Raw genomic sequence first — 26,095 nt, 5'->3', positions numbered from 1 at the left:
TTGCCTCTTCGCCTGACTTTCCTCGGCTGTTTAGTATCCTGGCATAGCTTCATACAACGTATACGCCTACCTGCATTATTTCCAATACTGAATGGTTTATTCTTCGACATACGCCTTACCTACCCCTCAAAATGGCTACCCCCGCCCCCCAAAAGACCATCACTATCGGCACCCGCAAGTCTAAATTGGCTCTGCTCCAGACACACATGGTCCTCGACGCGTTGAAGAACGCATTCCCGCAATATGAATATAAGGTCTTTTCCAAGGAGACAGCCGGTGACCTAAACACTACCATCGCACTGCGGGACTTCACCACCAAGAACCTATGGACGGAGGAATTGGAGGAATTGATGATCGGCGGACAAGTCGATGTCATCGTACACTCGCTGAAAGGTTCGATAATGTCTCAATCTCGAACAGCGGAGCTGTTTCAACCGTAGAAATGCTGACGACGCCTTTTTCAAACTTATCAGATGTCCCCACTACTCTCCCCTCTTCCTGCAAGCTTGGCCCGAGCATGCCCCGCGAAGATAGCAGGGATGTCCTTGTGGTGAAACAAGGTTTGCCATACAAGAGCCTGTCCGAAATCCCCGCCGGGTCCGTAGTTGGAACCTCGTCCATTCGCCGCACAGCTCAATTGGCTCGGAAATACCCCCACCTTAAGGTTCAGGATGTCCGTGGCAACATCGGCACTCGCCTGTCAAAGCTGGACGCCGAAGATAGCCCTTACACCTGTGTCATTCTGGCCGCTGCTGGTCTGTTGCGTCTTGATTTGGCGGATCGTATCACCCAATATTTGGACTCTAAGAACAGCGGCATGCTCTATGCTGTCGGACAGGGTGCCCTTGGTATCGAAATTCGCAAAGAAGATACTGTTCTCCAGGATATGTTGGACAAGATTGGTCACCAGGAGACTACGTTCTCGGTTTTGGCTGAGCGGAGTCTTTTGCGGACTCTTGAGGGAGGTTGCAGTGCCCCGCTGGGTGTTGAAACCGAATGGGTCCAAAATGCACAGGGTTCTAAGCAGCTGCGAATGCGGTCTGTTGTTGTCAGTGTCGATGGGAAAGAGTGTGCTCAGGTAGAATTGGAAGGCGACGTCAACTCTGCTGAAAGTGCCGAGGCCTTCGGAATCACCGTCGCCAAGGCCCTGGTGGCTGACGGCGCTGGAGATATTCTCGAGGCTATCCAGCAGAACAAGACCAAGGAGGGTGTTTCTACTGCGGTTTGAACGTTCGGATATATTTTTACTGTAACTAGGCAAATATACCCTGTTGAAAAATGAAGTGAACGAGTTTTATTGTCTGGTATAGTCCTCGCTCAAGATATCAAGAACGTTCGCCAAAACTCCGTCTATCGTGGCTTTTTTGGACTGTAGTAAAGCAGCTCTGTTCATGTCGGACATTTTAGATCATCCACGGTTCAGTGTGTTTCCAGCACCCTTCGGATTAGCTTCCGTGTACTCGTCCCAGTTTCGTGCCTTCATCGTTTCCTGATCGGCAATGTTGTGATCATCCTCGTCGACTTGCGGCTTGATGCCAGACTTTTCACCTCCCCCTTCAATGACATTTCCTCGTCTATGTTCTTCGTCGAGATATTCCTCAATTGTCATAGTAGGAAGGTTATGACCCGGGCGAAAGACTCCTTGTTGCATTTCCGCACGCCGTCCCAACAAGGTAAACGGCTGCATTGGCTTTCCTTTGCTATTCAGGATAGGACCACCCCTTCCTCCCTTCAAAAGTTGCGACATTGAAGGATCCAGGCGCTCTGAGTAATTTAAACCTCCGATATTGCTTCGCTGCCTGGGATCGTCTGTTGGTGGGGGACGGGGCGGCGCGTTGCGCATAGATGAAAGTATCGACAATTCCTGGATCAGAAGGTCCAAGGCCTGAAAGGTCTGATGGGTGTAGAGCTGGAGCTCTGCTAGGTAAAGGGATCGGGTGTCGTCATCGTCGCTTTGCAGTCCAGCTTCGTTGCGAGCAAAGTACTTTGAATACGGTAAGCAAGAACCCCAAACAGTATCTAGGACGAAATTCCACATACCTCTAGTTTCTGCTTGAGCTCTTTTTCTTCCCGGAATCGCGTCACTTTAATTTCCCGTCTAGCGGCAGCATCATTGGCTGGCATAAGGGTAAAAGATGTCGGATTGGCCATGTATTGCTTGAAAAGCTTCTTATCGCCGCCAGAGAGCAGCAAGTACTCATCCAAGCGCATCAGGTATTTCTCGTATTCTTCGAGCGCACGATTGAGGACAGATTCACGGTCTGAGGTAGCAGCTCGCTGCATGAGCTCGGCTAGATGGTATTCCAGTGCCATGTACCTGGACAACAAATTAGTCGAATGGCCAACGCAATACTGGAATCAAGGCAACATACTGGATATCATTGGTTGAAATATCTTCTAACAGCTCATTAGAACTAAACAGGGACAGCATGCTCACTTGACGCTGGCATTCTTGGAATTTGGCAATCGCTGCATTCACCTCATCTCTGTAAGTCTCGGCGTTGGTGTCACCCCGTAATCCCAGTGCACGATATTGCTCCTTTGCTGATGCAAATAAAGAGCGAAGACTCTGTGGCTCCTCCATTTCTGATATGATGTTGCTTGGACTGGGTAGAATATAGGGTATTAGAGATGCTTGGAAAGGGTTGTGTCCCCGCGATTTGGAACTGAGTTTTGGAAATACGATAAGGCCAAGCTTCTATCCGATAAGCCTTTGATAAGGCTCATACATCGATTATTGTCTTGAATCAGAACTATACGCCATTTGGATACTGATTAACAGCTTTACATTGATATTTTCATCCTCTCATCCTCCTCTCCCCTGTTTTAGTCGCTCTTTAGATAATCGTTCTTTTTATATCATTTTAGGAGTCTATCATCTTAGTCTGCTCTCTTTGTCCTGGGACAGGCCTTCTTGTTCTTTGGTTACAGAGGGTCTCTAGAACAGCCTGGATTTATATATGGGTCCCGCAGGCATGTGGTTCTTGGTATATTCCAATTGTGAATGACCTCACTATATGAGAAGAAAATGGAATCTCAAGTATTAAACAAACAACTAAGACAACACATCTAAGAACACTTGTTAAATATATAGTGCCCTTTTGTATAGCACCCCCGATACATTGAGGATATATACATGCGATCTATCACTCTCACTTCACTTATGAGAGATTCATACCTAAGTAGGAAGGAGAAGCACACGGACTCATGTCATTGCTTCTTGCAAACTTAGATACTGCCTTTTCTCTCGTCCCAGGCTTGAGTTTTCTACTTCTGTGGGCTTTAGTTCTTCTTCTTCGACATTTCATCTTCAACATATCCTAGTGCAGGATAGAATCATCAACATGGAGCCAGAAGACACCGCCTCAGATCTATCTGGCGATGAAGTTGCGGCCCCACGGCCAACCGAATCCAACCGACACAGAGTTCAAAATGCTATGTTCACTGCACTGTAAGTTTCTAATGAATCTTACCTTCAAAATCTATTTATGCTGACATCTGGGAAGGCTCGAAGAGCATGTTGTTAATAGGTCAAGCAACAACTCCAATGGCGAACATGTCGAACTATCTGATGCGGAACTTTCAACTGCTCGTTTGCTCGCAAATACAGAGCCTGGGGGTGGAATCCTGGACCCTCGTGAATACCAAATCGAGCTCTTCGAGAGAGCAAGGACTCGCAACACTATCGCAGTTCTCGACACAGGGTCTGGGAAGACTTTAGTGGCTGTGCTTTTGCTCAAGCACATTCTCCAAATTGAACTCAACAAACGTGCCAATGGCGCCAAGCCCCGCGTTGCCTTTTTCCTGGTGGACAGTGTGACGTTGGTCTTCCAACAATCTGCGGTGTTGAGAAACAATCTTGATCAAAAAGTCGCTCATTTTTTCGGCAATCTAGGACCTGATCTTTGGGACAAGCAGACGTGGAACAAGCACCTTGAAAAGTACATGGTGATTGTATGCACGGCAGAGATCCTGAATCAGTCTCTACTGAATGGCCATGTGGGGATTGACCAGATCAACCTTCTGATCTTCGACGAAGCCCATCATGCCAAAAAAGAGCATCCTTATGCTCGGTATGCAGCCAATTGTTCAATTATAATATGATTATAAAAGCTAATATTAATTAGTATCATCCGAGACACATATCTGAAAGCGGACCCTGAAAAGCGTCCCAGGATCTTCGGGATGACTGCTTCCCCGGTTGATGCTAAGTGTGATATAGCGGAAGCAGCAATGTGAGCGGCCCAAAATAACGAAAGGGGAAAACTTATGCTTACACTATATAGCCAGCTTGAGACTCTTTTAGACAGTCGCATTGCAACAACATCGGATCTTGCCCTCCTGCGAAATTTCGTGAACAAGCCAATGGAGGAGGAATGGGTCTATGACAAGCTTCATCCAGTGTTTGAGACTAATCTGCATGGAGTTTTGAAAACAAAGTATGGGGATATGTCAATCCTTGAAGGCGCATTTCGATTTGCATCGGTTGCAAGCTCAGAGTTAGGGGCTTGGTGCGCAGACCAGGTATGGGCTCTTGCCCTGGCGGACGAAGTACTGCCCAAGCTGGAGGGCAGTATCGGCAAAGTCGATTCCGATCCCCAGGATTCTGAAAAGATCTCAGAGGAGATCAAGCGAATCCAGGAAGCCAACCAGTTCGTCAAGGAATACATCTCAAACCAGGCATTTATGCCGAGTGATCTCAGCTCCAAAGTCGAGCTTTTGATAAGAAAGCTGCAAGAACAGTTTGTGCAATCGCCAGATACCAAATGTATTGTATTCACACAACGGCGCAACACAGCTAAAGTATTGTTACAGCTGTGCGAAAAGCTGGAAATTCCGAACCTCCGTCCCGGTGTCTTAATCGGAGTTCGCAAAGGAGATGCCCTAGGAATGAATTCCACATTTCGTCGGCAGTTTCTTGTCTTGGTCAGGTTTCGAAAAAGTGAAGTCAATTGCTTGGTGAGCTTTTATACAAACCAAAAAACTGCTCGTAGAGAAAACCTAACCATTCTCAGTTTGCAACATCGGTCGCAGAGGAAGGCCTTGATATCCCAGACTGTAACCTGGTGGTTAGGTAAATCATCTAGCATTTTAGCCACTGCTGTTGCTTCTACTGACTAACAAAGATTCGATCTGTATGACACGGTTATTCAATACGTCCAAAGCCGAGGCCGTGCCAGACGCACCGACTCAGTGGTTTGTTTCCCCAAACCGTATGAGATGCAATTGATTTACTCACTACTTTGCAGTACGCAACGATGGTGGAAAGTGGTAACCGCAACCACAGCGTGAGACTACAGGAAGTTCGAAGAGCAGAGGTAAGGGTCCTTTCCAAGTGATATTGCACTGAACTCGATTGACATGAACAGCATCTCATGAAAAATTTCTGTAACATGCTGCCGGATGATCGAAAGTTGTACGGAGATGATCGTGATATGGGAGTACTTATTCGCGAGGAAGGTCGGAAGAGAACATACACCATACCGGGCACAGGTGCCATGTTGACCTATCGCCATGCAATTGGTGTTCTGGCACGATTTGCCAGCTCATTGGTAAGAGCCGATTTTCATCTACTGACTTTCATCATCAAAGCTAACCGTGACAAAATCTCAGCAATACGAAAATGAGATCTCGGCCTTGGTCACATACATTGTCATGTCAGAAAACGAATCATTCAGCTGTGAGATAATTTTGCCGGAGAAGTCGCCAGTACGAAGAGTGATTGGATGTTCCGAATCAAAGAAATCACTCGCTAAGCAATCTGCTGCATTTGATGCATGTCTTCTACTTCGAAAAAAGAACCTGTTGGATGGGCACTTCAACTCTGTCTACCACAAGCGTCTACCAGCAATGCGCAATGCCAAATTGGCCCTTACTTCAAAGAGAACTGACCAGTACAGAATGCGTACCAAGCCCTCAATCTGGACTAGGCTGCAGGGAGCCACTCCAATACGTCTCTACGCGATAGTTATTCGTCTCATCCCATCAGAGCCTCTGAATCGGGCTCACGGAAGTATTGTATTGCTAACACGAGAGCGGATCATATTGATACCGACTTTCCCTGTCTTCTTGGATGATGATATCGAGACTACGGTCCAGTCATTGTGTATTGATGGGTGCCTTGAGGTTGCTTCTGAAGAGTTCGAAGTTATGACTGCATTTACACTTGCTGTTTTCCACGACGTGTTTCACAAAACCTACAAGCCTGTCTCGGAACAGTTCCCGTACTGGCTTGCGCCTGCTCGAGAAGATGTGGACATTAAAACGTCAACAAATCTCCTTGACATAATTGACTGGACGGCATTGCACTACGTCCAAGATAACCCCAAGCTTGTGTGGTCCACTGATATGGAACCGGAATCATTGCTAAATCGATTTATTTACGACGACTGGAATGGAAAGTATCGATACTTTCCGCTTGCTATAGACCCCAATCTACGTCCTTCAGATCCACCCCCATCCTATGCACCATCTCGAAAATGGTCAGACGACATCATGAATTGGTCCTTGAGCTTGAGCAAAAACTCACGTCCAAAATTCTTTAACCGATGTATCTGGGCTCAACCAGTCTTACAGGCAGAGTTGGTCTGTCTTCGGCGTAACTTTCTTGATAAAGCAGCTGAGGAAGAGAGGGAATCCAACTCGAGATGCGTTATTTGCCCTCAGCCGCTGGTTTTATCGGCGGTTAGTTTTGTTCCAATATATGTTTCAGCTCACCAAACATGCTAATATATAACTCAGATTTCCATGCCTGTGGCCGCAACATGTTTTGTCTTTCCAGCAATCATTACTCGAATGGAGTCCTACCTGATTGCTCAGGAGGCATGCGAAATGTTAGGTCTTGGTGATATCAAGCTAGAATATGCACTGGAGGCCTTCACCAAGGATTCGGATAACACCGAGGAGCACCGGAGCCTACAGATTCACGTTCAGCGAGGAATGGGAAAAAATTACGAACGCCTTGAATTACTAGGAGACTCTGTCCTCAAGATGGCAACATCGATCTCGCTCTTCGTTCAAAACCCCGACGACGATGAATACGACTATCACGTCAACAGAATGTGTCTTATCTGCAACAAGAACCTGTTCAAGAATGCAACTGAACTGAAGCTGTACGAGTACATACGTAGTCGCGGGTTCTCTCGGTATGTATTTTACATTTTATCATAAAAAGTGAGTATTTAACTGACACTCAACCACAGGCACATGTGGTACCCCCCAGGTCTTTCGCTTGAGTATGGTCGGGACCACGCCAAATTTTTTGCTACTGAAGGCAAGCACTCCTTAGCCGAGAAGACTATAGCAGATGTCTGTGAGGCATTGATAGGCGCCTCGTTGCTCTCGGGAGGTCATGACAATCGCTATGACCTGGCCATCAATGCTGTCACTGTCTTCGTCAACAGTCAGAACCACACCGCAACCTCGTGGAAAGACTACACCTCTGCGTATTCCATTCCTTCGTACCAGAGCAGGGTGACGGATGGTTTTGAGAGGAACTTGGCCCAGCAGATATTCGAGAAGGTAGGTTACAAGTTCAAGTACCCTCGTCTTCTGAGGTCGGCGTTCACGCATCCATCTTATCCTTTGGCATGGGCCAAGGTGCCTTGCTACCAGCGGCTCGAGTTCTTGGGCGATGCACTCCTAGATATGGTGTGTGTAGAACACTTGTTTCATCGGTTCCCCAACCGAGATCCGCAGTGGTTGACGGAACACAAGGTGTGTATCATATTTAGTAAAGCCAATTCACACAATTCCTGGCTAACATCACTCAATAGATGGCTATGGTGTCCAACAAATTTCTCGGTGCTTTGGCTGTAAAGCTAGGGCTTCATCTTCATCTTCAGCATTTCAGCAGTCCCCTCATGATTCAAAACAGCAAATACGCAGAGGAACTTCAGCTTGCAGAGAGTGAAAGCAATGGAGAGGTAGACTATTGGCTTTCAACATCAGATTCCCCAAAGGTAAGTTCTCTATTCAATATTCACATAATCCACATACTCACGGAATCACAGTGTCTTCCCGACATGCTTGAGGCTTATCTCGGTGCCATATTTGTTGATTCTGGCTTTGACTTCACAGTGATTGAAGCCTTCTTCGAAAATCATATTCTGCCATTCTTTCACGACATGTCTATCTACGACACATTTGCAAACAGGCACCCAACGGTAAGGTCATTTTCTTTTATTGAGAATTTACCTTAGTACTAATAGATCGTAGACATTCCTTCATAACCAAATGATTCACAGCTACCATTGCATCGATTACTGCTTGAAATCTGCAGAGATTCCCGCCGTGGAGGGGGAACTCCCAAGGTCTTTGCTGCAGTTATGGTGCACGGCGAATCCATTGCCAGCGCAGTCGCATCTTCTAGTCGGTATGCTAAAGTGAGGGCTAGCACCAGGGCATTGGCCATTATTGATGGAATGTCACTTTCTGAGTTCCAGGGGAAGTATCACTGTTCTTGTCAGGGTGGGCAGGTCACCGTGGACCATGCAAATATCGGGACGGCAGTTTGAAAAGAGAGAAATTGTGGACAGCTGGGAAATTTGTTCTTTTGTTTTATTTTAGTGGTATTTTCAAAATACATTGTTGAGGTCCTATTAGGACCATGGGAATGAGAACTTCGTCCTCAATATAAAATATAAGGTGAAGCTTATAGTTCGAACGGGCCAGAGACAAGAGAGCCATGGATGTGCGTCGCATGGGGGTCGTGTCACGCTTAACCTAATAGGGAATGGTCTGCATCCCCTGAAGTAAAGCAAACACGCCGCGTATCTTTTTGATCTTTAACAGACACCAGATTCAGGACGGCACAGGCCTGGAATTTATCCTCGCAATCATTTTTTAATCTATTAGATTTCTTTCTTCTTTTCAGCCTTTGTCATTATCATTTTGCTCTGTTTTCCCGCTCAACTCCCACTCGACGCGATCTCAACATTCCAAACCCGATCCGCGCTCCTATTATTCCTTATCGCCGATGAACACTTCGAATTCGTCATAATAATATCGGCATAATGGAGGTCGCCTCGTCGGGCGTGCCAAATGGCGCCTTAACACCAGAGACCGCAGCTATTGTTGATTCCGGTGCGGTCATTCAGTACTTGACCGAAGTGCTCCAGGTGACACTGGGAGCCCAGAGATCCGAGCTGGAAAGCGCTGGGAGCTTGCTTTCGGAATCGAAATACAATGAAACACTGCAGCGGTGTACACGATTTGCCTCGGAAGCGCAAGTCGCTCTCTATGTGCAAAAGGATATCGTGACAGTGGAGGAGACCAACGGCGAGACGGAGGACCAAGGTGCGCCCAAGCCAAGCGCTGAGACATTGGAGGATATGATGCTAATAATGTCGTCGAAGAAACAGCAGTGCAATATGTCTACAACCTCTCCTCCGATATTTCGTCCGCTCCTACAACTGTCTCTTCGGTGGCTATCATCAAACGGCCTGCTCCAATCGACATGAGTCTTCCGATAGCGTCGCAAGTCCAAGTTATGAATCTTCCTGGCCCTGCTTCTCTCAGCAATAGCTCCGCCCAGCAGGGGAATTCTATGTCGCCCTACCAGATCCTACACTTGATGATACACCATGGTCTCAGCCCGTACTTCGAATCCTATACGCGCAGTCAGGAGACGGCCGTCGGGACGAAATCGAAAACCGATACGGAGGCGAAGACTGGTATTCCAGGAACCAAGAAGAGATTCGCAGACTTAGAACTGGGGTTGATGCACCTCCAGCAGAATGTGGAGATTCCAGCTTTGAACCTGCCTCTTCATGAAGTGGTACAGGCTGCTCTGAAGGATGCGGAAGCGCGTGGTATCAAACCATCGGTCGAGTTGATCCCATCGACAGTACTGGAGAGCAGCGCTTTCACAAACAGTATTCAGAATGTCGTAAACGGTTGGATTAGGTCCATCCAGACGATCACCAAGATGTCCCGCGACCCGGACAGTGAATCTGCATCTCCTGAGGTCAACTTCTGGCTATCCCTGGAGGCTGCACTGGAGGGAATCGACGCTCAGCTCCAAAGCGAGGGTGTTTTGTTGACTATGAACATTCTCCGCCATGCAAAACGGTACCAGCCGACTCTCAGTTTCACGGCGGACACTGGGTTGAAAGAGGCCACCGAATTGGTCCAGAAGTACAACCAGCTGATGCGTGACTTCCCTCTCGATGAGCTCCTCTCTGCAACTTCACTGCAAAAGGTCCAGGAATCACTAAACTTGATCTTCACTCACCTGAATAAGAAGTTGAAGATTTGCCCCTATCCCATTAAGCGGGCACTTTCACTTGTCGAAGCCATCTCGGGTGATCTTGATAAGAAGATCCATGAGCTTATTACTGGACGTACAATCTTGCATCTGGATTACCGTGAGTTCCGGTCTTTGATGAAGACCACACAAGCGATCTGGCGTACTTGGGACGAGAACCTGAAGGACTTCACAAACGTTGCGCGTGAATCAACACGGCGTCGTAATGAAAAATTCATTCCGATCAAAATCAATGCGAGGCACGACAAAACCCGTGAGCGGGTGAAGTACGTCGACACCTTCAGAATCAACCATGAGCAGCTCCAGAAAACCATTATCAACGTCCTAGGACCCAACAGCTCTTCATCTAATGAGAATGGAGGTGGAGTTGACGCTGATGGCGCTGTGATAGTCGAGGAGATTGGTGATGTTGATGCTGTGGAGGAAGTTGCGCACGCCTACGCTGCTCTCAAGAACGTGGACGTGCTGGATGTTTCACCGGAGGGATCTTTTACCTGGGAGCAGGCCGAAATTGCCTACAGTGAGCGTACTTCCCGTGTTGAGAATTCTATCATTGCTCGTCTACGTGACCGTCTGGCGACTGCCAGGAATGCCAATGAGATGTTCCGGGTGTTCTCGAAGTTCAATGCCCTTCTCGTTCGCCCTAAGATCCGTGGCGCAATTGGCGAGTACCAAACACAACTTATTGATAATGTCAAGCGAGATATCAGTGCTTTGCATGAGCGCTTCAAGCAACAGTACGGTAATTCGGAAGCTCATGCTATGGCCCAACTACGGGACCTGCCTCCCGTGTCCGGCGCTATTATCTGGACTCGCCAGATTGAGCACCAGCTTAATGGCTATATGCGCAAGGTCGAAAATGTCCTGGGCGAGAACTGGCACCTACACGCCGAGGGTCAGAAGTTGCAGAATGAGGGTAACTTGTTCCGCAAGAAGCTCGACACCCGACCTGTCTTCGAGTCATGGCTGTGGGACGTTCAACGGCGCCATTTTACAATCGCTGGACGGCTGTTTAATGTCGTGCGCAACCGATCAGCAGGAAACGTTTTGGAGCTGGCAGTCAACTTCGATGCTCAGATCATTGCTCTCTTTAAGGAGGTCCGCAATCTTATATGGCTCAACTTCCAGGTTCCTCATGCTGTCAGCAACATCTCGAAGGAAGCGAAGCGTGTTTACCCCTACGCCATTAGTCTGATGGAGAGTGTTCGCACTCTGTTGCAGACGAATCGAGCAATTGCGTCGATGACCGGTGTCAATATGCTGCTCAACGGCTACATGAACGATGCGCAGATTATGGTCGCTAAGGGTATTCCTCTCCGGTGGGAGTCCTTTGTCCATTCTTACGAGCTACATGTCAAGCAGTCAGCATTGGCAAATGGTGCCATCGAGTCACCTTTGTCTGGTCGGTCTGAAAGCAAGCATGTTCAATTTGTCCGCGAGTTTGCCATTTCGGCATCCACACTTCAGACGAAAACTACTGTGCTCGACAACATCAACGAGAACATTCAGAAATCGATCCATGAACTCAAGACATGCCCATACGACGCATCAGCTTTCAAGCAACGCTTGGACAGCATCCAAGTTTCTGTTGACAAGCTTAACCTTGAAAACTACGTGAATCTTGGATACTGGGTTGCTGAGCTCAATAGAACCATCGAGGCAATTCTGCGTGAGCGACTTCTTCGCGCTGTGCGCGAGTGGATTATCACCTTCCAAGGCACCAATCTTGAAAACTCGACTTCTCATAATCAGCTTGCAACGGCCGAAACGGATGCCTCAAATTACAAGATCCAGTTCCCTGAACTCTTCCACGAGATTCTGATGAAAAACCAAGTCCTCCACCTGGACCCACCATTGCAATTCGCACGCGCAAGCTGGTTCTCCCACTTTGATTCATGGCTCGGTGTGATTTGCAGCCTCGAAAAGATCAAACCCTCCCGTTACCAGATCTCCATTGGTGTGCAAAATGTTCGCCTGTCCGAAGTCTGCTTCTCCGATCTCCCGCAAAATTGCACCGATGAGCTCAATCAAGTCTACAATGTTGTCGAGTCCAGACTGAAGGACGTTTCGGAGTATGTCGATAAGTGGCTGCAATTCCAATCACTTTGGGATCTTCGGTCTGAGCAGGTCTACGAGATCCTGGGAGATGATCTGTCTCAGTGGCTTCAGCTTCTTCAGGAAATCAGAAAGAGCCGAGCTACATTCGACACCTCCGAAGTCAGCCGCGCGTTCGGAAACATCAGGATTGACTACGAGCAAGTCCAAACCAAGGTGAACGCCAAATACGACCAGTGGCAACATGAGATCCTCGTGAAGTTCGGTTCCAAGCTTGGTGGCCGTATGAGAGAGGTTCATTCTGAGATTGCTGCTGCCCGCAGGGACTTGGAAGGCCAAACACTGGAGGCCTCTTCAACTGCCCATGCCGTGTCTTTCATTACCATTGTTCAGCAGTGTAAACGGAAGACTCGAGTCTGGGAGCCCGAGGTTGATCTCTTCCGCCAAGGTCAAACCACACTGGCCCGCCAACGTTACCAGTTCCCATATGACTGGCTTCACGTTGAGAATGTTGATGGTGAATGGGCAGCCCTCAACGAGCTGCTCAGTCGCAAGAGCAAAATTGTCAACGAGCAAACCGAAGGCCTGCGTGCAAAGATTAGCGCCGAAGACCACGTCATCGCTGGCAAGATTGCTGAAGTTATTGGCCAATGGAATGACGAGAAGCCGGTCTCTGGCACTATTCCACCCGAGGAAGCATCTCGTACCCTAAGCTCTTTCCAGTCTCGCCTTGAGTCTCTCCAGTCGGAGTTTGAGATGGTGTCCAAGGCCAAGGAAGCTCTCGATCTTCCCCCTAGTTCCGAATCTTCACTTCCCCCTATCCTCGAGGAGGTCCAGGACTTCATGTCTGTCTGGGCTGCGCTAGCGACTATTTGGAATAGTCTCAATGACCTTCGCGATGGGCTGTGGACCAGCGTGCAACCCAGGAAGCTCCGACAATCCCTCGACAATTTGATCAAGATGACCAAGGAGATGCCTAGTCGCATGAGACAATATGCTGCCTTTGAACATATTCAGAATGTCCTTCGGCAGTTGCTGAAGGTCAACTCACTTCTGTCGGACATGAAATCCGAAGCCGTCAAGGAAAGACACTGGCACAAGATTTACAAGAGTCTTAAACCCGACAAGCGTTTCTCGCTGGTCTCTTTGACTCTTGGTGATGTTTGGGATTTGCAACTCGCATCAAGTGATTCCATAATTCGCGCTATCATCGCACAAGCACAGGGTGAAATGGCGTTGGAGGAATTCCTGAAGTCTGTTCGCGAGACTTGGCAAAACTATTCCCTGGATCTGGTGCACTACCAGAACAAATGCCGCCTCATCAAAGGCTTCGACGATCTGTTCGCCAAGTGTAGCGAGAATCTGAACTCCCTTCAGGCCATGAGACATTCTCCATACTACAAAGAATTCGAAGAAGAAGCCACATCTTGGGAAGATAAGCTAAACCGAGTCCATGTTCTTTTCGACGTCTGGATCGATGTCCAGCGACAATGGGTCTACCTAGAAGGTGTCTTCACCGGAAATGCTGACATCAAGCATCTTCTTCCTTTGGAATCGGGCCGTTTCCAGAATATTAACTCCGAATTCTTCACTGTCATGAAGAAGGTGTACAAATCTCCATTCGTTTTGGATATTCTTGCAATTGTTGACGTGCAAAAGTCCTTGGAGAGACTGGCTGATTTGCTCAACAAAATCCAAAAGGCCCTTGGTGAATATTTGGAGCGTGAGCGTGTCTCATTCCCTCGCTTCTACTTTGTTGGAGATGAAGACTTGTTGGAGATTATTGGTAACAGCAATGACATCTTCCGCGTCGCTAAGCATTTCAAGAAGATGTTTGCTGGAATGTCAGGCCTTGTCATGGATGATGATAACAACATTGTTGCATTCACCTCCAAGGAGGGTGAAGAAGTCCGTTTGAAGAAAGAAGTCAACCTCCTCAAGACCCCTCGGATCAATGACTGGCTCTCCGCGCTAGAGACCAGCATGAAGTTGACCCTGGCTGAGCTTCTTGGCGAGGCTGTTGAGCAATTCGGCGTTCTTTACCATAGCAGCGATGTGGACCGAACTGCTTTCAATGACTACCTCTCTAACTACCCTGCTCAGATTGTGGTCCTTGCTAGTCAGGTTACTTGGACCAATGCAGTGCAACAATCGTTGGAGGAAGGAGGTGCAACTCTCCCCTCGTTGCACAGTTCCGAAGTTCGGATTCTCGAGTTGCTGGCTGCCACGGTGCTTGGTGAACTTGATCCGATTACTCGCAAGAAGTGTGAGCATATGATCACAGAGTTCGTTCACCAACGTGACTGCATCTCCAAGCTCATAAGTCTGAATGCCACGACACCCACGCACTACCATTGGCTCCTCCAGATGCGTTATGTATTCAACGACTCGGTCGATTTCTTGGAGCGCCTGTATGTCCACATGGCCAACGCTAAGCTCGCCTACGGATTTGAGTATCTGGGTGTGCCTGAGCGTCTTGTTCGCACGCCTCTCACAGATCGCTGTTTCCTCACCCTTACTCAAGCTCTTTGCCAGCGATTGGGTGGTTCACCCTATGGTCCTGCTGGTACCGGAAAAACCGAGTCGGTGAAGGCATTAGGTCTGCAACTCGGCCGTTTCACCCTTGTTTTCTGTTGCGACGACACATTCGATTTCCAAGCAATGGGTCGCATTTTCCTCGGTATCTGCCAGGTTGGTGCGTGGGGTTGCTTTGACGAGTTCAATCGTTTGGAAGAACGTATTCTGTCAGCCGTATCTCAGCAGATTCAGAACATTCAGATTGGTCTGAAGACTGGCGGAGATGGCGACAAGGCCCAAATCGAACTCGTCGGAAGACGACTCGCTGTGAACTCCAACACAGGAATTTTCATTACCATGAACCCTGGCTATGCTGGTCGTTCCAATTTGCCAGACAACTTGAAGAAACTGTTCCGCAGTGTTGCCATGTCTAAGCCAGACAAGGAACTAATTGCGGAAGTGATGCTTTTCTCGCAAGGTTTCAAGCAGGCCAAGCCTCTCTCCAAGCAGACAGTTCCCTTCTTCGACCACTGTGCTTCCCGACTCTCCAAGCAGGCTCATTATGACTTCGGTCTTCGTGCATTGAAGAGTGTGCTTGTTAGCTCAGGTGGTCTCAAGCGCGCTCGTCTTGCCAACACGGAAGGAGAACTAGGCCCTGAGGATATTATTGAACCTCAAATTATTGTCCAAAGTCTTCGGGAGACAATCGCTCCTAAGCTTATCCGAGAAGATGTGGAAATAATGTTGGATATCCAAGTGGAAGACTTCCCTGGCGTGGATTATGTGCCCGCCAACTTCGAGAAACTCACCCAGGCGATCCGTGACATTGCTACCAAAGAGCAACATCTTGTCGACAGTGAGATGTGGATCACCAAGGCGCTGCAACTATACCAAATTCAATGCATCCACCACGGTGTTATGATGGTCGGCAAGTCAGGAGCCGGTAAATCGGCTGCCTGGAAGATTCTACTGCAAGCTATGCAGCGCATTGAAGGCGTTGAGGGCGTCTCCCACATCATCGACTCCAAGGTCATGTCTAAGGAGTCTCTCTATGGTAACCTTGACAGCACTACCCGTGAATGGACGGACGGTCTCTTCACTGGAATTCTGAGAAAGATCGTGGACAATCTCCGAGGCGAGGACAGCAAACGTCACTGGATCGTTTTCGACGGAGATGTTGACCCTGAGTGGGTTGAAAACTTGAACAGTGTTCTTGATGACAACAAACTCCTCACCCTTCCCAACGGAGAACGTCTCAACCTACCTTCCAACGTTCGTATCATGTTCGAGGTTGAAAGCTTGAAGTATGCCACGCTTGCCACCGTCAGTCGTTGCGGTATGGTGTGGTTCAATGCCGACACTGTTACTCCAACCATGATGATTTCCAACTACGTCGAAAGCCTCAGGACAAAGACATTCGAGGACCTAGACGAAGACAGCGCACCTGCAGGGACTGCAGCTATCCGGACACAGGATGCCCAAGACACAGTTGCAACAATTCTCAAACAGTTCCTGGAGGTTGATGACCTGGTTCTCAAAGCTTTGGAGGAAGCAAAGAAGTACAACCATATCATGGAGTTTACGGATATCCGTGCTCTCAACACTCTCTTCAGCTTGTTGAACAAGGCCTGCCGAAACGTTCTCGAATACAATGTCCAGCATCCAGACTTCCCTCTGGACCCTGAGCAGATCGAGTCCTATATGTCCAAGAAGCTTCTTCTCACACTGGTCTGGTCTCTTACCGGTGATTGTCCACTCAGTGACCGCAAGACGTTCGGAAAATACATCACTGGAATGTCTACTATCGATCTTCCACCGGACGGCGATTCATCTCTTATTGACTACGACGTCAGTCTTCCCAAGTCCGACTGGACCAGCTGGCATTCACAGGTGCCCACAATTGATATCAACACACATTCCGTCACTCAAACCGATGTCATTATTCCCACGGTCGATACTATCCGTCACGAGGATGTGCTGTACTCGTGGCTTGCTGAGCATAAGCCCTTGCTGCTTTGTGGTCCTCCTGGATCCGGTAAGACTATGACATTGTTCGCCGCGCTCCGAAAGCTCCCGAACATGGAGGTTGTTGGTCTCAACTTCTCGAGTGCCACCACACCTGACCTCTTGGTCAAGACCTTTGAGCAGTACTGTGAGTACAAGAAGACTCTTAATGGTGTGGTGATGTCTCCGAACCAGATCGGCCGCTGGCTTGTCATTTTCTGCGACGAGATCAATCTTCCGGCCCCTGATCGCTACGGCACTCAGCGCGCCATCTCCTTCTTGCGTCAACTTGTGGAGCAGAATGGCTTCTGGAGGACAACTGACAAGACTTGGGTTACTCTGGATCGCATTCAATTTGTTGGTGCCTGTAACCCTCCTACAGATGCTGGTCGTACGCCGATGGCCGAGAGATTCCTGCGTCACGCGCCCCTGATCATGGTCGATTACCCCGGCGAAATCTCTCTTAACCAGATTTATGGAACGTTCAACTCTGCTGTGCTTAAGATCCTTCCGTTGCTGCGTGGATACTCCGAGGCTCTCACTAGGGCTATGGTTCAATTCTATCTCGAATCCCAGACCCGCTTCACGCCCCAAATTCAACCCCACTACGTGTACTCGCCTCGTGAGCTTACCAGGTGGGTTCGTGGTCTGTACGAGGCCATTAAGCCACTGGAGACCCTTTCCGTTGAAGGCCTGGTCCGCATTTGGGCGCACGAAGCCCTGCGTCTATTCCAGGACAGACTCGTGGATGAAGACGAGAGAGCCTGGACAGCAGATGCTGTTCGCCGCATTGCCTTGGAACATTTCCCTACAATCGATGAACAAGAAGCACTGAAGGGCCCGATTCTGTTCTCCAACTGGCTATCTAAGAATTACGTGCCTGTTGAACAGGAGAGCCTGCGTGACTTCGTGAAGGCACGTCTAAGAACCTTCTGCGAAGAAGAGGTGGATGTTCCACTTGTGTTGTTCAACGATGTCCTTGAGCACGCGCTACGCATCGATCGTGTCTTCCGCCAGCCTCAAGGTCATCTTATCCTCATCGGTGTGAGCGGAAGTGGAAAGACAACTCTATCTCGCTTCGTCGCTTGGATGAATGGTCTGAAGGTCTTCCAAATCAAGGTACACGGAAAGTACTCTTCGGAAGACTTCGATGATGATCTTCGCAGCGTTCTTCGCCGGGCAGGATGCAAGGGCGAAAAGATTTGTTTCATCATGGACGAGTCAAACGTTCTTGACTCTGGATTCCTGGAACGCATGAACACTTTGCTTGCAAACGCAGAAGTCCCTGGTCTCTTCGAGGGTGATGAATTCTCCTCGTTGATGACTGCTTGTAAAGAGGGTGCCCAACGTCAAGGCTTGCTCCTCGACTCGCAGGAGGAGCTGTACAAGTGGTTCACCTCGCAAATTGTGAAGAACCTGCACGTTGTGTTTACCATGAACCCACCAGAGGAGGGCCTATCTTCGAAGGCAGCTACTAGTCCCGCCTTGTTCAATCGTTGTGTTCTGAACTGGATGGGTGACTGGTCTGACCAAGCCCTATTCCAGGTTGGCTCCGAGCTCACTCAATCAGTCGATCTGGACAAGCCAAACTTCATCTCGTCTGATAGCATCCCAGTGGCGTACCGCGAGTTGGCTCTCCCGGCAACACACAGAGACACCGTTGTCAATTCCATGGTCTATATCCACCACTCTTTGCATCGCTTCAACGGGCGACTTCAGAAGCAACAGGGCCGGGTGACTTTCCTCACCCCTCGCCATTATCTCGACTTTGTCGCACAGTATGTCAAGCTGTTCAACGAGAAGCGCGAGGATCTCGAGGAACAACAGCGTCACTTGAACATTGGTCTTGAAAAGCTTCACGACACTGTCGATAAAGTGAGCGACCTTCGAGCTAGCCTCGCACAAAAGAAAACACAATTGGAGAGGAAGGACATGGAGGCGAACGAGAAGCTGCAGCGTATGGTTGCTGATCAGCAGGAGGCAGAACAGCGGAAGCAGGTTTCATTAGAAGTGCAGGCCGCGTTGGAGATACAAGAGAAGGAAGTGGCAACTCGGAAGGAAGTTGTCCTGCACGATCTAGCCCGGGCCGAACCCGCTGTCCTAGAAGCCCAGAAGAGTGTCAGCAACATTAAGCGTCAACACCTCACGGAAGTTCGGTCCATGGGTAACCCTCCAGCCAGTGTTCGACTTGCCCTGGAAGCTGTATGCACACTCCTCGGTCACACCGTCGACAGTTGGAAGACAATCCAAGGTCTCATTCGTCGGGATGATTTCATTGCCAGCATTGTCAATTACGATAATGAGCGTCAGATGACGCGCAGGCACCGTACCAAGATGCAGAATGAGTTCCTCTCGAAGGAAGACTTCACATACGAGCGAGTCAACCGCGCTAGTAAGGCCTGTGGTCCACTGGTGCAATGGGTCGAAGCCCAGGTCAACTACTCTGCAATCCTTGATCGTGTTGGTCCTCTGCGTGACGAGGTGGATCAACTCGAGGAACAGGCCTTGCAAACTAAGGCCGAGGCTCAGGCCATCGAAAATACCATCAACGACCTCGAAAGCAGCATCGCTACCTACAAGGCCGAGTACGCGGCCCTTATCAGTGAGACCCAGGCGATCAAGACCGAGATGAATCGTGTTCAGTTCAAGGTCGACCGCAGTGTTCGTTTGCTTGATAGTTTGTCCTCTGAGCGTGAGCGCTGGGAAGATGGAAGCAAGTCATTCGAAACCCAGATCAGCACACTTGTTGGCGATGTCCTCATTGCGGCCGCATTCCTTGCATATGCTGGTCTTTACGACCAGCAATTCCGTAAAGCAATGGCTGAGGACTGGGTCCACCAACTGGGTGCCTCTGGCATTGACTTCAAGCCTCACAACCCTATCACGGAATATTTGTCCAATGCCGATGAGCGTCTGACCTGGCAGAGTCATTCTCTTCCCGTTGATGACCTTTGCACAGAGAATGCCATCATCCTCAAGAGATTCAACAGATACCCACTTATTGTTGATCCGTCTGGTCGTATTACAGAATTCTTACAAAAAGAAAGTAAAGACCGCAAGCTTACTGTCACGAGTTTCTTGGACGATTCCTTTGTCAAGCAGTTGGAGAGCGCGTTACGTTTCGGAAACCCCATCCTTATCCAGGATGCGGAGCACCTGGACCCTATTCTCAATCACGTTCTCAACAAGGAATACCAGAAGACTGGTGGCCGTGTTCTCATTCAATTGGGCAAGCAAGAAATCGATTTCTCGCCATCCTTCAAGCTCTTCCTATCGACCCGGGATCCATCTGCCTCCTTCCCGCCGGATATTTGCAGTCGTACTACCTTTGTCAACTTCACTGTTACCCAGAGCAGCTTGCAAACACAGTCACTGAATGATGTCCTAAAATTCGAGCGGCCCGATGTCGATGAGCGTCGCAACAATCTCGTCAAAATGCAAGGAGAGTTCAAGGTCCACCTTCGACAACTTGAGAAGCGTCTTTTGCAAGCTCTCAACGAGTCCCGTGGTAACATCCTCGATGATGACAATGTCATTGAAACTCTCGAGACTCTCAAGAAGGAGGCTGCCGATATTTCTCTGAAGATGGACCAGACTGAAGGCGTTATGCTCGAGGTGGATAACGTTACGCAGAACTACAGCATCATTGCCCGTTCGTGCAGCGCTGTCTTTGCGGTTCTGGAACAGCTTCACCACATCAACCACTTCTACCAGTTCTCTCTGCAGTACTTTGTCGATATTTTCAATTCTGTTCTCTACCAGAACAAGCGGCTTGCTCAGGAGACGGATCATTCTGCGCGTGTCCAAATTATTCTCAGGGACTTGTTTATCAATACCTACAAGCGAACCTCGCTGGGTCTCGTTCAAAAGGATCGCATCACCCTTGCCATCCTACTTGCTCAAGCTACTCCATTCCCCATGGACAGGACCATTCTCGACCGCGTCCTAGATGATACAGTTGAGGATACGGATCTTTCAACTGCCGTGGACGCCCGGGACCAAGTGATGACGAAGTTGGCAAACATGTCCCTCTTCAAAGACCATCTTTCGAATGTCACCCAAGAACAATGGGATCGTTTCTTCGACGAGGAGCTTGCAGAGAACGTCGTCCCGGTTATGTGGGACGAGAGTGTGTCTCAACTCGACCAGCTCCTTCGCTCCTTGCTCCTTGTCAAGATTTGCCGCATGGACCGATTTGTGCCTAGTGCCGAGCGTTTCATCGAGGCGGTGTTCGGCCGCGAGTTCTTCGAGGGCGGTGCCGACCTCAAGGATGTAGTTGACCAAGTCACTGCAATCAGGCCCATCGCGCTCAGCTCCAGCCCTGGCTTCGATGCCAGTTACAAGGTTGATGCTCTTGTCGAAGCCACACGCGCAACATGCGCCAATATCGCGATGGGATCCAACGAAGGCCTCGAAAGCGCCGACAAGGCCATCAGCAACGCAGCTGCAGTTGGTAATTGGGTGCTGGTCAAGAACGTCCACCTGGCGCCTGCTTGGCTGCAGAGCCTTGAAAAGAGACTGGATTCCCTCAAGCCACACAAGGAATTCCGCCTCTTCTTGTCCATGGAGTCTAGCCCTAAGATCCCAGTCAATTTGATCCGCGCCTCGCGTGTGCTGATGTACGAACAGCCAGCGGGTGTGCGTGCAAACATGAAGGATTCCCTCTCTTCGCTAAGTGTAAGAGCCAGCAAGGCTCCCGTCGAAAAGGCCCGTGTCTATCTCTTGCTCTGCTTCTTGCATGCCGTCGTCCAGGAGAGACTCCGCTACGCACCAAGTCTTGGATGGAAGGGCTTCTGGGAATTCAACGACAGCGACGTAAGTACACCTACATCCACTTATTCATCATAAAGATACTAACGTTTCCCCCCTAGTACGAATGTTCAGCCTTCATCATCGACCACTGGGTCGATTCAGTGTCCCAAGGCCGTTCCAACGTTGCTCCACAGAAGATTCCATGGGAGATGATCCGCACTCTTGTTGCAGAGATGTACGGTGGTAAAATTGACGACGCAGACGACTATCAGCAGCTCGAGAACCTGGTCAACAGCTTCCTTACACCCGCCGCCTTCGAAGACGGATACAAGCTCGTCTCGGGTGTGGAGAGCGATGACCTTTTGACTCTGCCGGAAACCACTAGCATGCGCGACTTTGTCGCCTGGGTTAATAACCTGCCCGAGCGTGAACCCCCTACCTACCTGGGTCTCCCTGCCAATGCCGAGAAGCTCTTGCTAGTCGGCCATGGTCGTAAGATGATTTCTGATCTCTCGCGGGTTACCACTCTTCTTGATGAAGGAGAGCAGTTGATGGTGGATAACTGATTTGTGCTCGTCGTTTACTTAAGGTTATTAGAGCGGGTTTGTTATTGTTCTGAGTTTAATTGTACTATCCAGCTTTTGCTCCTTTTCTTTGTACATTTTTCTCTTATTTGAGGGTCTGTCTGATCTTTCCTGTACAATCACTTGTAACTTTCACGTCGTTGCATCCTCCATGTATCATTCTACATATTACGAGTCCCAATCAAGCGCAGTGTGCCACCTTGGGTATCTACGAAGATATTCTCAGGATACAGTCAAAATAGCATTAAGTATCATGTATACAGTCTGTGGAATATCTGGTCCGCATGGAAGGAACAGTCAAGCTGGTCCTCTAGACATAAATGTAGCAACACGAAAATCATCACAATGAACGCCAACAATAAGGTCCCGCAGGGGAGAATGAGGTCCTATGTACGCGAGTTAAGCGGGGCAGCCATCACGAGATGAAGGTGGACTCGGAGAACATAGTTCCCTCCTCGGTGATCTCCTCGTCGCCGAGCTTCATCTTCAATGACAGCTTATCCTGGGGCGAGTACTACACAAGAGAGTTAGATATGATTCTTTTGGCAAATGAGGAGGGGAAAGGGTGCATACCTGGAAGATGTACGGCCGAGTACCGGCAACACTGCCAGCAATGCTCTTAATGAAGCCTGGAACTTCGGCCATTACATCGATACGATCCATTCGCGGGCCGAGAGGGCCGTCCACCTCAGCTGTGAGCTCCTTGCCGTCAGTTGTCTTGCCACTCCACTCCCACTTGATGGACTTGGGCGCGGGCCAGTCACTGCCCTCGTCCTGGCCAGTTTCTGTGTGGGTCACTTTGTTGTGTGTGCCGGCATAGATGACCTGGCCGTCCTTGACAATACCACCAACGTTGACCGTCGTGGAGCCGTAGGAGGGGGGAGTGGTGTATTCCATCATGACGGCGGAGTAGGTGGGGGTCTGGAAGTTGATGAAGTTCCAGCGGGCGGCTGTGCTTTTATTAGTACGGGGTTGTTCTGCTCTATTTCTATACAGGGCTTCTTACCAGCGTGGTGAGGCTTCATGCCCTGCAGGGCCATGATGAAGACACCACGACCGCCGAGATCGTAGGTCTGCTCCTTGGTAGCGATGCTACCCTCGACGGAGCATCGGGGCCAGAAAGCGTGGCGCATAGATCCCCATGGGTTCTTGGCGTCGGTTCCGAAGTATGAGGTTCCGTCCGTGCCGATAACGAAACCGGGTGCAGTTTGGGTGAACTTGAGATCGACCAGGGCGCCGCCGTTGACGGTGGACTTGATAGTGTAGGAGTTACCCTCCTCGTTGAGGGTCAGCGACAGGTTGTCGGCGCCGAAGGAGAGCATGCTCTCGTCGAACATGTAGTTGGAGAGCGGGTCCGAGAACCACTTGTTGTCGCCCTTTCCGCTGCGGTCGAAAATCTTCACGTTGAACTGGGCGGTGGTGTGGATTCCGCTGTAATCGCGATCAAGAATCAGAGTCAGCTGCTGTAGATATTGATTTCAGAGTAGAAGCTTCAAGCTTTGGGTGTCCCTTACACAATGTTGCTGTAGATAACCTGCACGAAAACCAGGGTCCCATTGTCGGCCATGATGTAGAAGGTTTGAGTCTCAACATTGGTGTAAGAGTATGCGCGCCAGCGCAGAATCTCCTTGTTCACATCGGAGAAGGGAGTTGTCTCGGCTTGCTTCGCAACCGACTGGATAGCCTCCGGGCCATAGATAGGCTCCTCGGTGCCCACCACGGCGGAGAGACTGCCCGCATGGAATCGGTCAGTGTAACCCCAACAGAGAAGGGTCGATCGAAACGTACGTTGACTTCAGCCAGTTCATGATTTTGATAAGTTTGGAGACTTGAGAAAAATGGAGAAGAAAGAAAAAGGAAAAGGGAGGTGTGAAGGGGAGATCGACGCGCGGGGCCCGAGAGTTCTAGTTCGGATGTTAATGGGACTCTCCGGATGAGATGGAGATGCACCAAATCGTCGATTTAACTGATGAGAGTAGAAATTCGACCTAGATATTGTAATTACCAAGATCCAAATGAAGAAAATGAGTTTTAGAAGCCGAAGAAGCTTTTGAAAAGAAGAGAATAGCAGGGTACCTTATGACGTTGGGCCTTCTCCTCGCTTCCCGCCTTGGCCAATCAGCGTCGGCACCTGAAAATCTGCAAATCGTCCGATTTTGATCTCTCTGCTTTTGGCCTTTTAGACAATATCACATATTCTCATCATGTCACGAAACGCATTGGCCAAGGACGTCTTTGTTAAGCTCATTGTCGGAGCTGGTCAGGCCAGTCCCAGTCCGCCTGTTGGTCCGGCCCTGGGAAGTAAAGGTGTTAAGTCCATGGACTTTTGCAAGGTCGGTCTTTGTTTACCCTGTTAGTTGTAAGCCGTTCGCTATTCACTGTATTAACCATCTCCCTAGGAATTCAATGCCCGCACAGCTCACATCAACACCGGTGTCCCAATTCCCGCGCGTGTCACCGTCCGCCCCGACCGATCTTTCTCCTTTGAACTCCGCACCCCTACCACCACCTACCTTTTGCTCAACGCGGCCAATGTCGAACCCCGGAAGAACCGCCTGCGCGGTGCGATGAACCCCGGCCACGACGTTTGTGGCAAGATTTCCCTCAAGCACGTTTACGAGATCGCCAAGATCAAGCAAACCGAGACGCGGTTATCAGGCTTGTCCCTGGAGGGATTGTGCAAGAGTGTCATGTCCCAGGCCAAGTCCATTGGTATCCAGGTCGTCCCCTGAACGCAAGAACAAGAGACTTGTATAATTATTGGTCATCCCAGTAGTGCTCCAAGGGGCCTACTTGTTTTGATTTGAATCCTTTTTACCCGGCGTTTTCTGGGAAATGGGGGATTTTCTTCCCCCTGTTGTACGATACCGATTTTTTTTTCCAGTTTGTATGCCATATCTGTCAATCCAAGAGATATTTTGCATTGAGAGTTGCATGTTTGGGGTACTTAGGGTACTTAGAGAGACTTGTCAAAGTCAAATATAAACCGGCTAATCAATTGATTTGAGGCTGATATGTGATCACACGCCCGCTCTCACCATGCAACGGTGAGACGCCTTTATTTGACCACTTCTCTGAGAACTAGTCGGTGACTAAATGGCCAAGAGAACGACCAAGGAAGACTACATATGAGGTCACCGACTTCCGGAGCGGAGAACTATATGTGACTCAGTCCGACCTCTTGGCACGGCCAAGAATGTGAACTGTAGACATCCCATGATATGGAGGTTGAAAAGTCTGGAGAATCTGGAGAATCTGGGGAGTTTGGACAATCGGAATAAATATGGCCAGGATAGCCTGGAGTAATGGAGTCATCATACTAATCCCATTCAGGTAATATTCCAGATGGTCCAAGACCTGCAGGTAACAATGTAATCCTCCGTAACCTTGGAAGTGTACGTAGGCCGGGAAGTCGGCACGGGGTCGACATCATCTTCAACCCTCCGCCGCCATCCGCCTTATGAGGTAAGGCATTTTCCTTAATCTAGGTAAATTTGACATATATTGACATGCTCATCTGATAAAATAGGAAAAAAAAAAATTAGTAAATGTCAAAGAGGTCAGAGTAACACCTCCCCCACTCACTCGCCCCCAAAAGCCCAGGTTTGCCTGAGGCCCAGATTATCTCACATCTCCCCTCTTCTCAGCTTTCTTCTTTCTTCCCTTCAACCTTTTTCGCATTTCATTTAGAACCCGGGATACCCGGATTCCCGGATTCCTTGACCAGACCCGGGGTGTTCTTGATCGCATTCGGCGGCAGAAAAAGTTAAAGGGAAAGATTTGCCTCTCGCATAACTCTTTTGACTTACTGGACTCTGGGACCCCCAATTCGGTGACTTCGATAGCATTTGAACTAGTCCTCAGTTCATTATCTAGGACATTTCAAAGCTCCCGTGAGGGGCATGTGTTCCACGTT

The 26,095-nt window shown here is 49.2% G+C and overlaps 6 protein-coding genes across 6 annotated transcripts; 4 read left to right on the top strand and 2 right to left on the bottom strand.

Annotated features, from left to right (window-relative positions):
- Positions 1-131: 131 nt before the first annotated feature.
- On the top strand, positions 132-1,228 carry N7447_007752 (Porphobilinogen deaminase N-terminal; the record flags this gene model as incomplete). Its single annotated transcript, XM_057232014.1, has 2 exons — positions 132-393; positions 441-1,228. 2 exons carry the CDS (start codon positions 132-134, stop codon positions 1,226-1,228), a joined length of 1,050 nt encoding a protein of 349 aa, XP_057083779.1.
- Positions 1,229-1,408: 180 nt separating this feature from the next.
- On the bottom strand, positions 1,409-2,584 carry N7447_007751 (IGBP1/TAP42 family protein; the record flags this gene model as incomplete). The annotated part of the gene is made up of 3 exons (XM_057232013.1): positions 1,409-1,984; positions 2,041-2,317; positions 2,373-2,584. The coding sequence occupies 3 exons, from the start codon at positions 2,582-2,584 to the stop codon at positions 1,409-1,411; spliced, it is 1,065 nt and encodes a 354-aa protein (XP_057083778.1).
- Positions 2,585-3,344: 760 nt separating this feature from the next.
- N7447_007750 (uncharacterized protein) lies at positions 3,345-8,516 on the top strand (the record flags this gene model as incomplete). Its single annotated transcript, XM_057232012.1, has 14 exons — positions 3,345-3,451; positions 3,507-4,073; positions 4,128-4,235; positions 4,287-4,959; positions 5,016-5,074; positions 5,127-5,196; positions 5,250-5,318; positions 5,370-5,552; positions 5,614-6,684; positions 6,742-7,145; positions 7,203-7,716; positions 7,776-7,961; positions 8,013-8,165; positions 8,247-8,516. 14 exons carry the CDS (start codon positions 3,345-3,347, stop codon positions 8,514-8,516), a joined length of 4,434 nt encoding a protein of 1,477 aa, XP_057083777.1.
- Positions 8,517-9,014: 498 nt separating this feature from the next.
- On the top strand, positions 9,015-22,161 carry N7447_007749 (uncharacterized protein; the record flags this gene model as incomplete). The annotated part of the gene is made up of 3 exons (XM_057232011.1): positions 9,015-9,297; positions 9,363-21,658; positions 21,715-22,161. The coding sequence occupies 3 exons, from the start codon at positions 9,015-9,017 to the stop codon at positions 22,159-22,161; spliced, it is 13,026 nt and encodes a 4,341-aa protein (XP_057083776.1).
- Positions 22,162-22,594: 433 nt separating this feature from the next.
- N7447_007748 (survival factor 1 family protein) lies at positions 22,595-23,987 on the bottom strand (the record flags this gene model as incomplete). The annotated part of the gene is made up of 5 exons (XM_057232010.1): positions 22,595-22,693; positions 22,753-23,129; positions 23,186-23,610; positions 23,694-23,909; positions 23,968-23,987. 5 exons carry the CDS (start codon positions 23,985-23,987, stop codon positions 22,595-22,597), a joined length of 1,137 nt encoding a protein of 378 aa, XP_057083775.1.
- A 396-nt stretch (positions 23,988-24,383) lies between these two features.
- Positions 24,384-24,911, top strand: N7447_007747 (mitochondrial 54S ribosomal protein uL11m; the record flags this gene model as incomplete). Its single annotated transcript, XM_057232009.1, has 2 exons — positions 24,384-24,512; positions 24,579-24,911. 2 exons carry the CDS (start codon positions 24,384-24,386, stop codon positions 24,909-24,911), a joined length of 462 nt encoding a protein of 153 aa, XP_057083774.1.
- Between the last annotated feature and the right edge of the window lie 1,184 nt (positions 24,912-26,095).

Source organism: Penicillium robsamsonii (genome assembly GCF_028829455.1).
Source record: "Penicillium robsamsonii strain IBT 29466 chromosome Unknown utg000004l_segment0_segment0, whole genome shotgun sequence".
Classification (NCBI taxonomy): domain Eukaryota; kingdom Fungi; phylum Ascomycota; class Eurotiomycetes; order Eurotiales; family Aspergillaceae; genus Penicillium; species Penicillium robsamsonii.
This window is presented reverse-complemented; position numbering and strand designations above follow the sequence as displayed.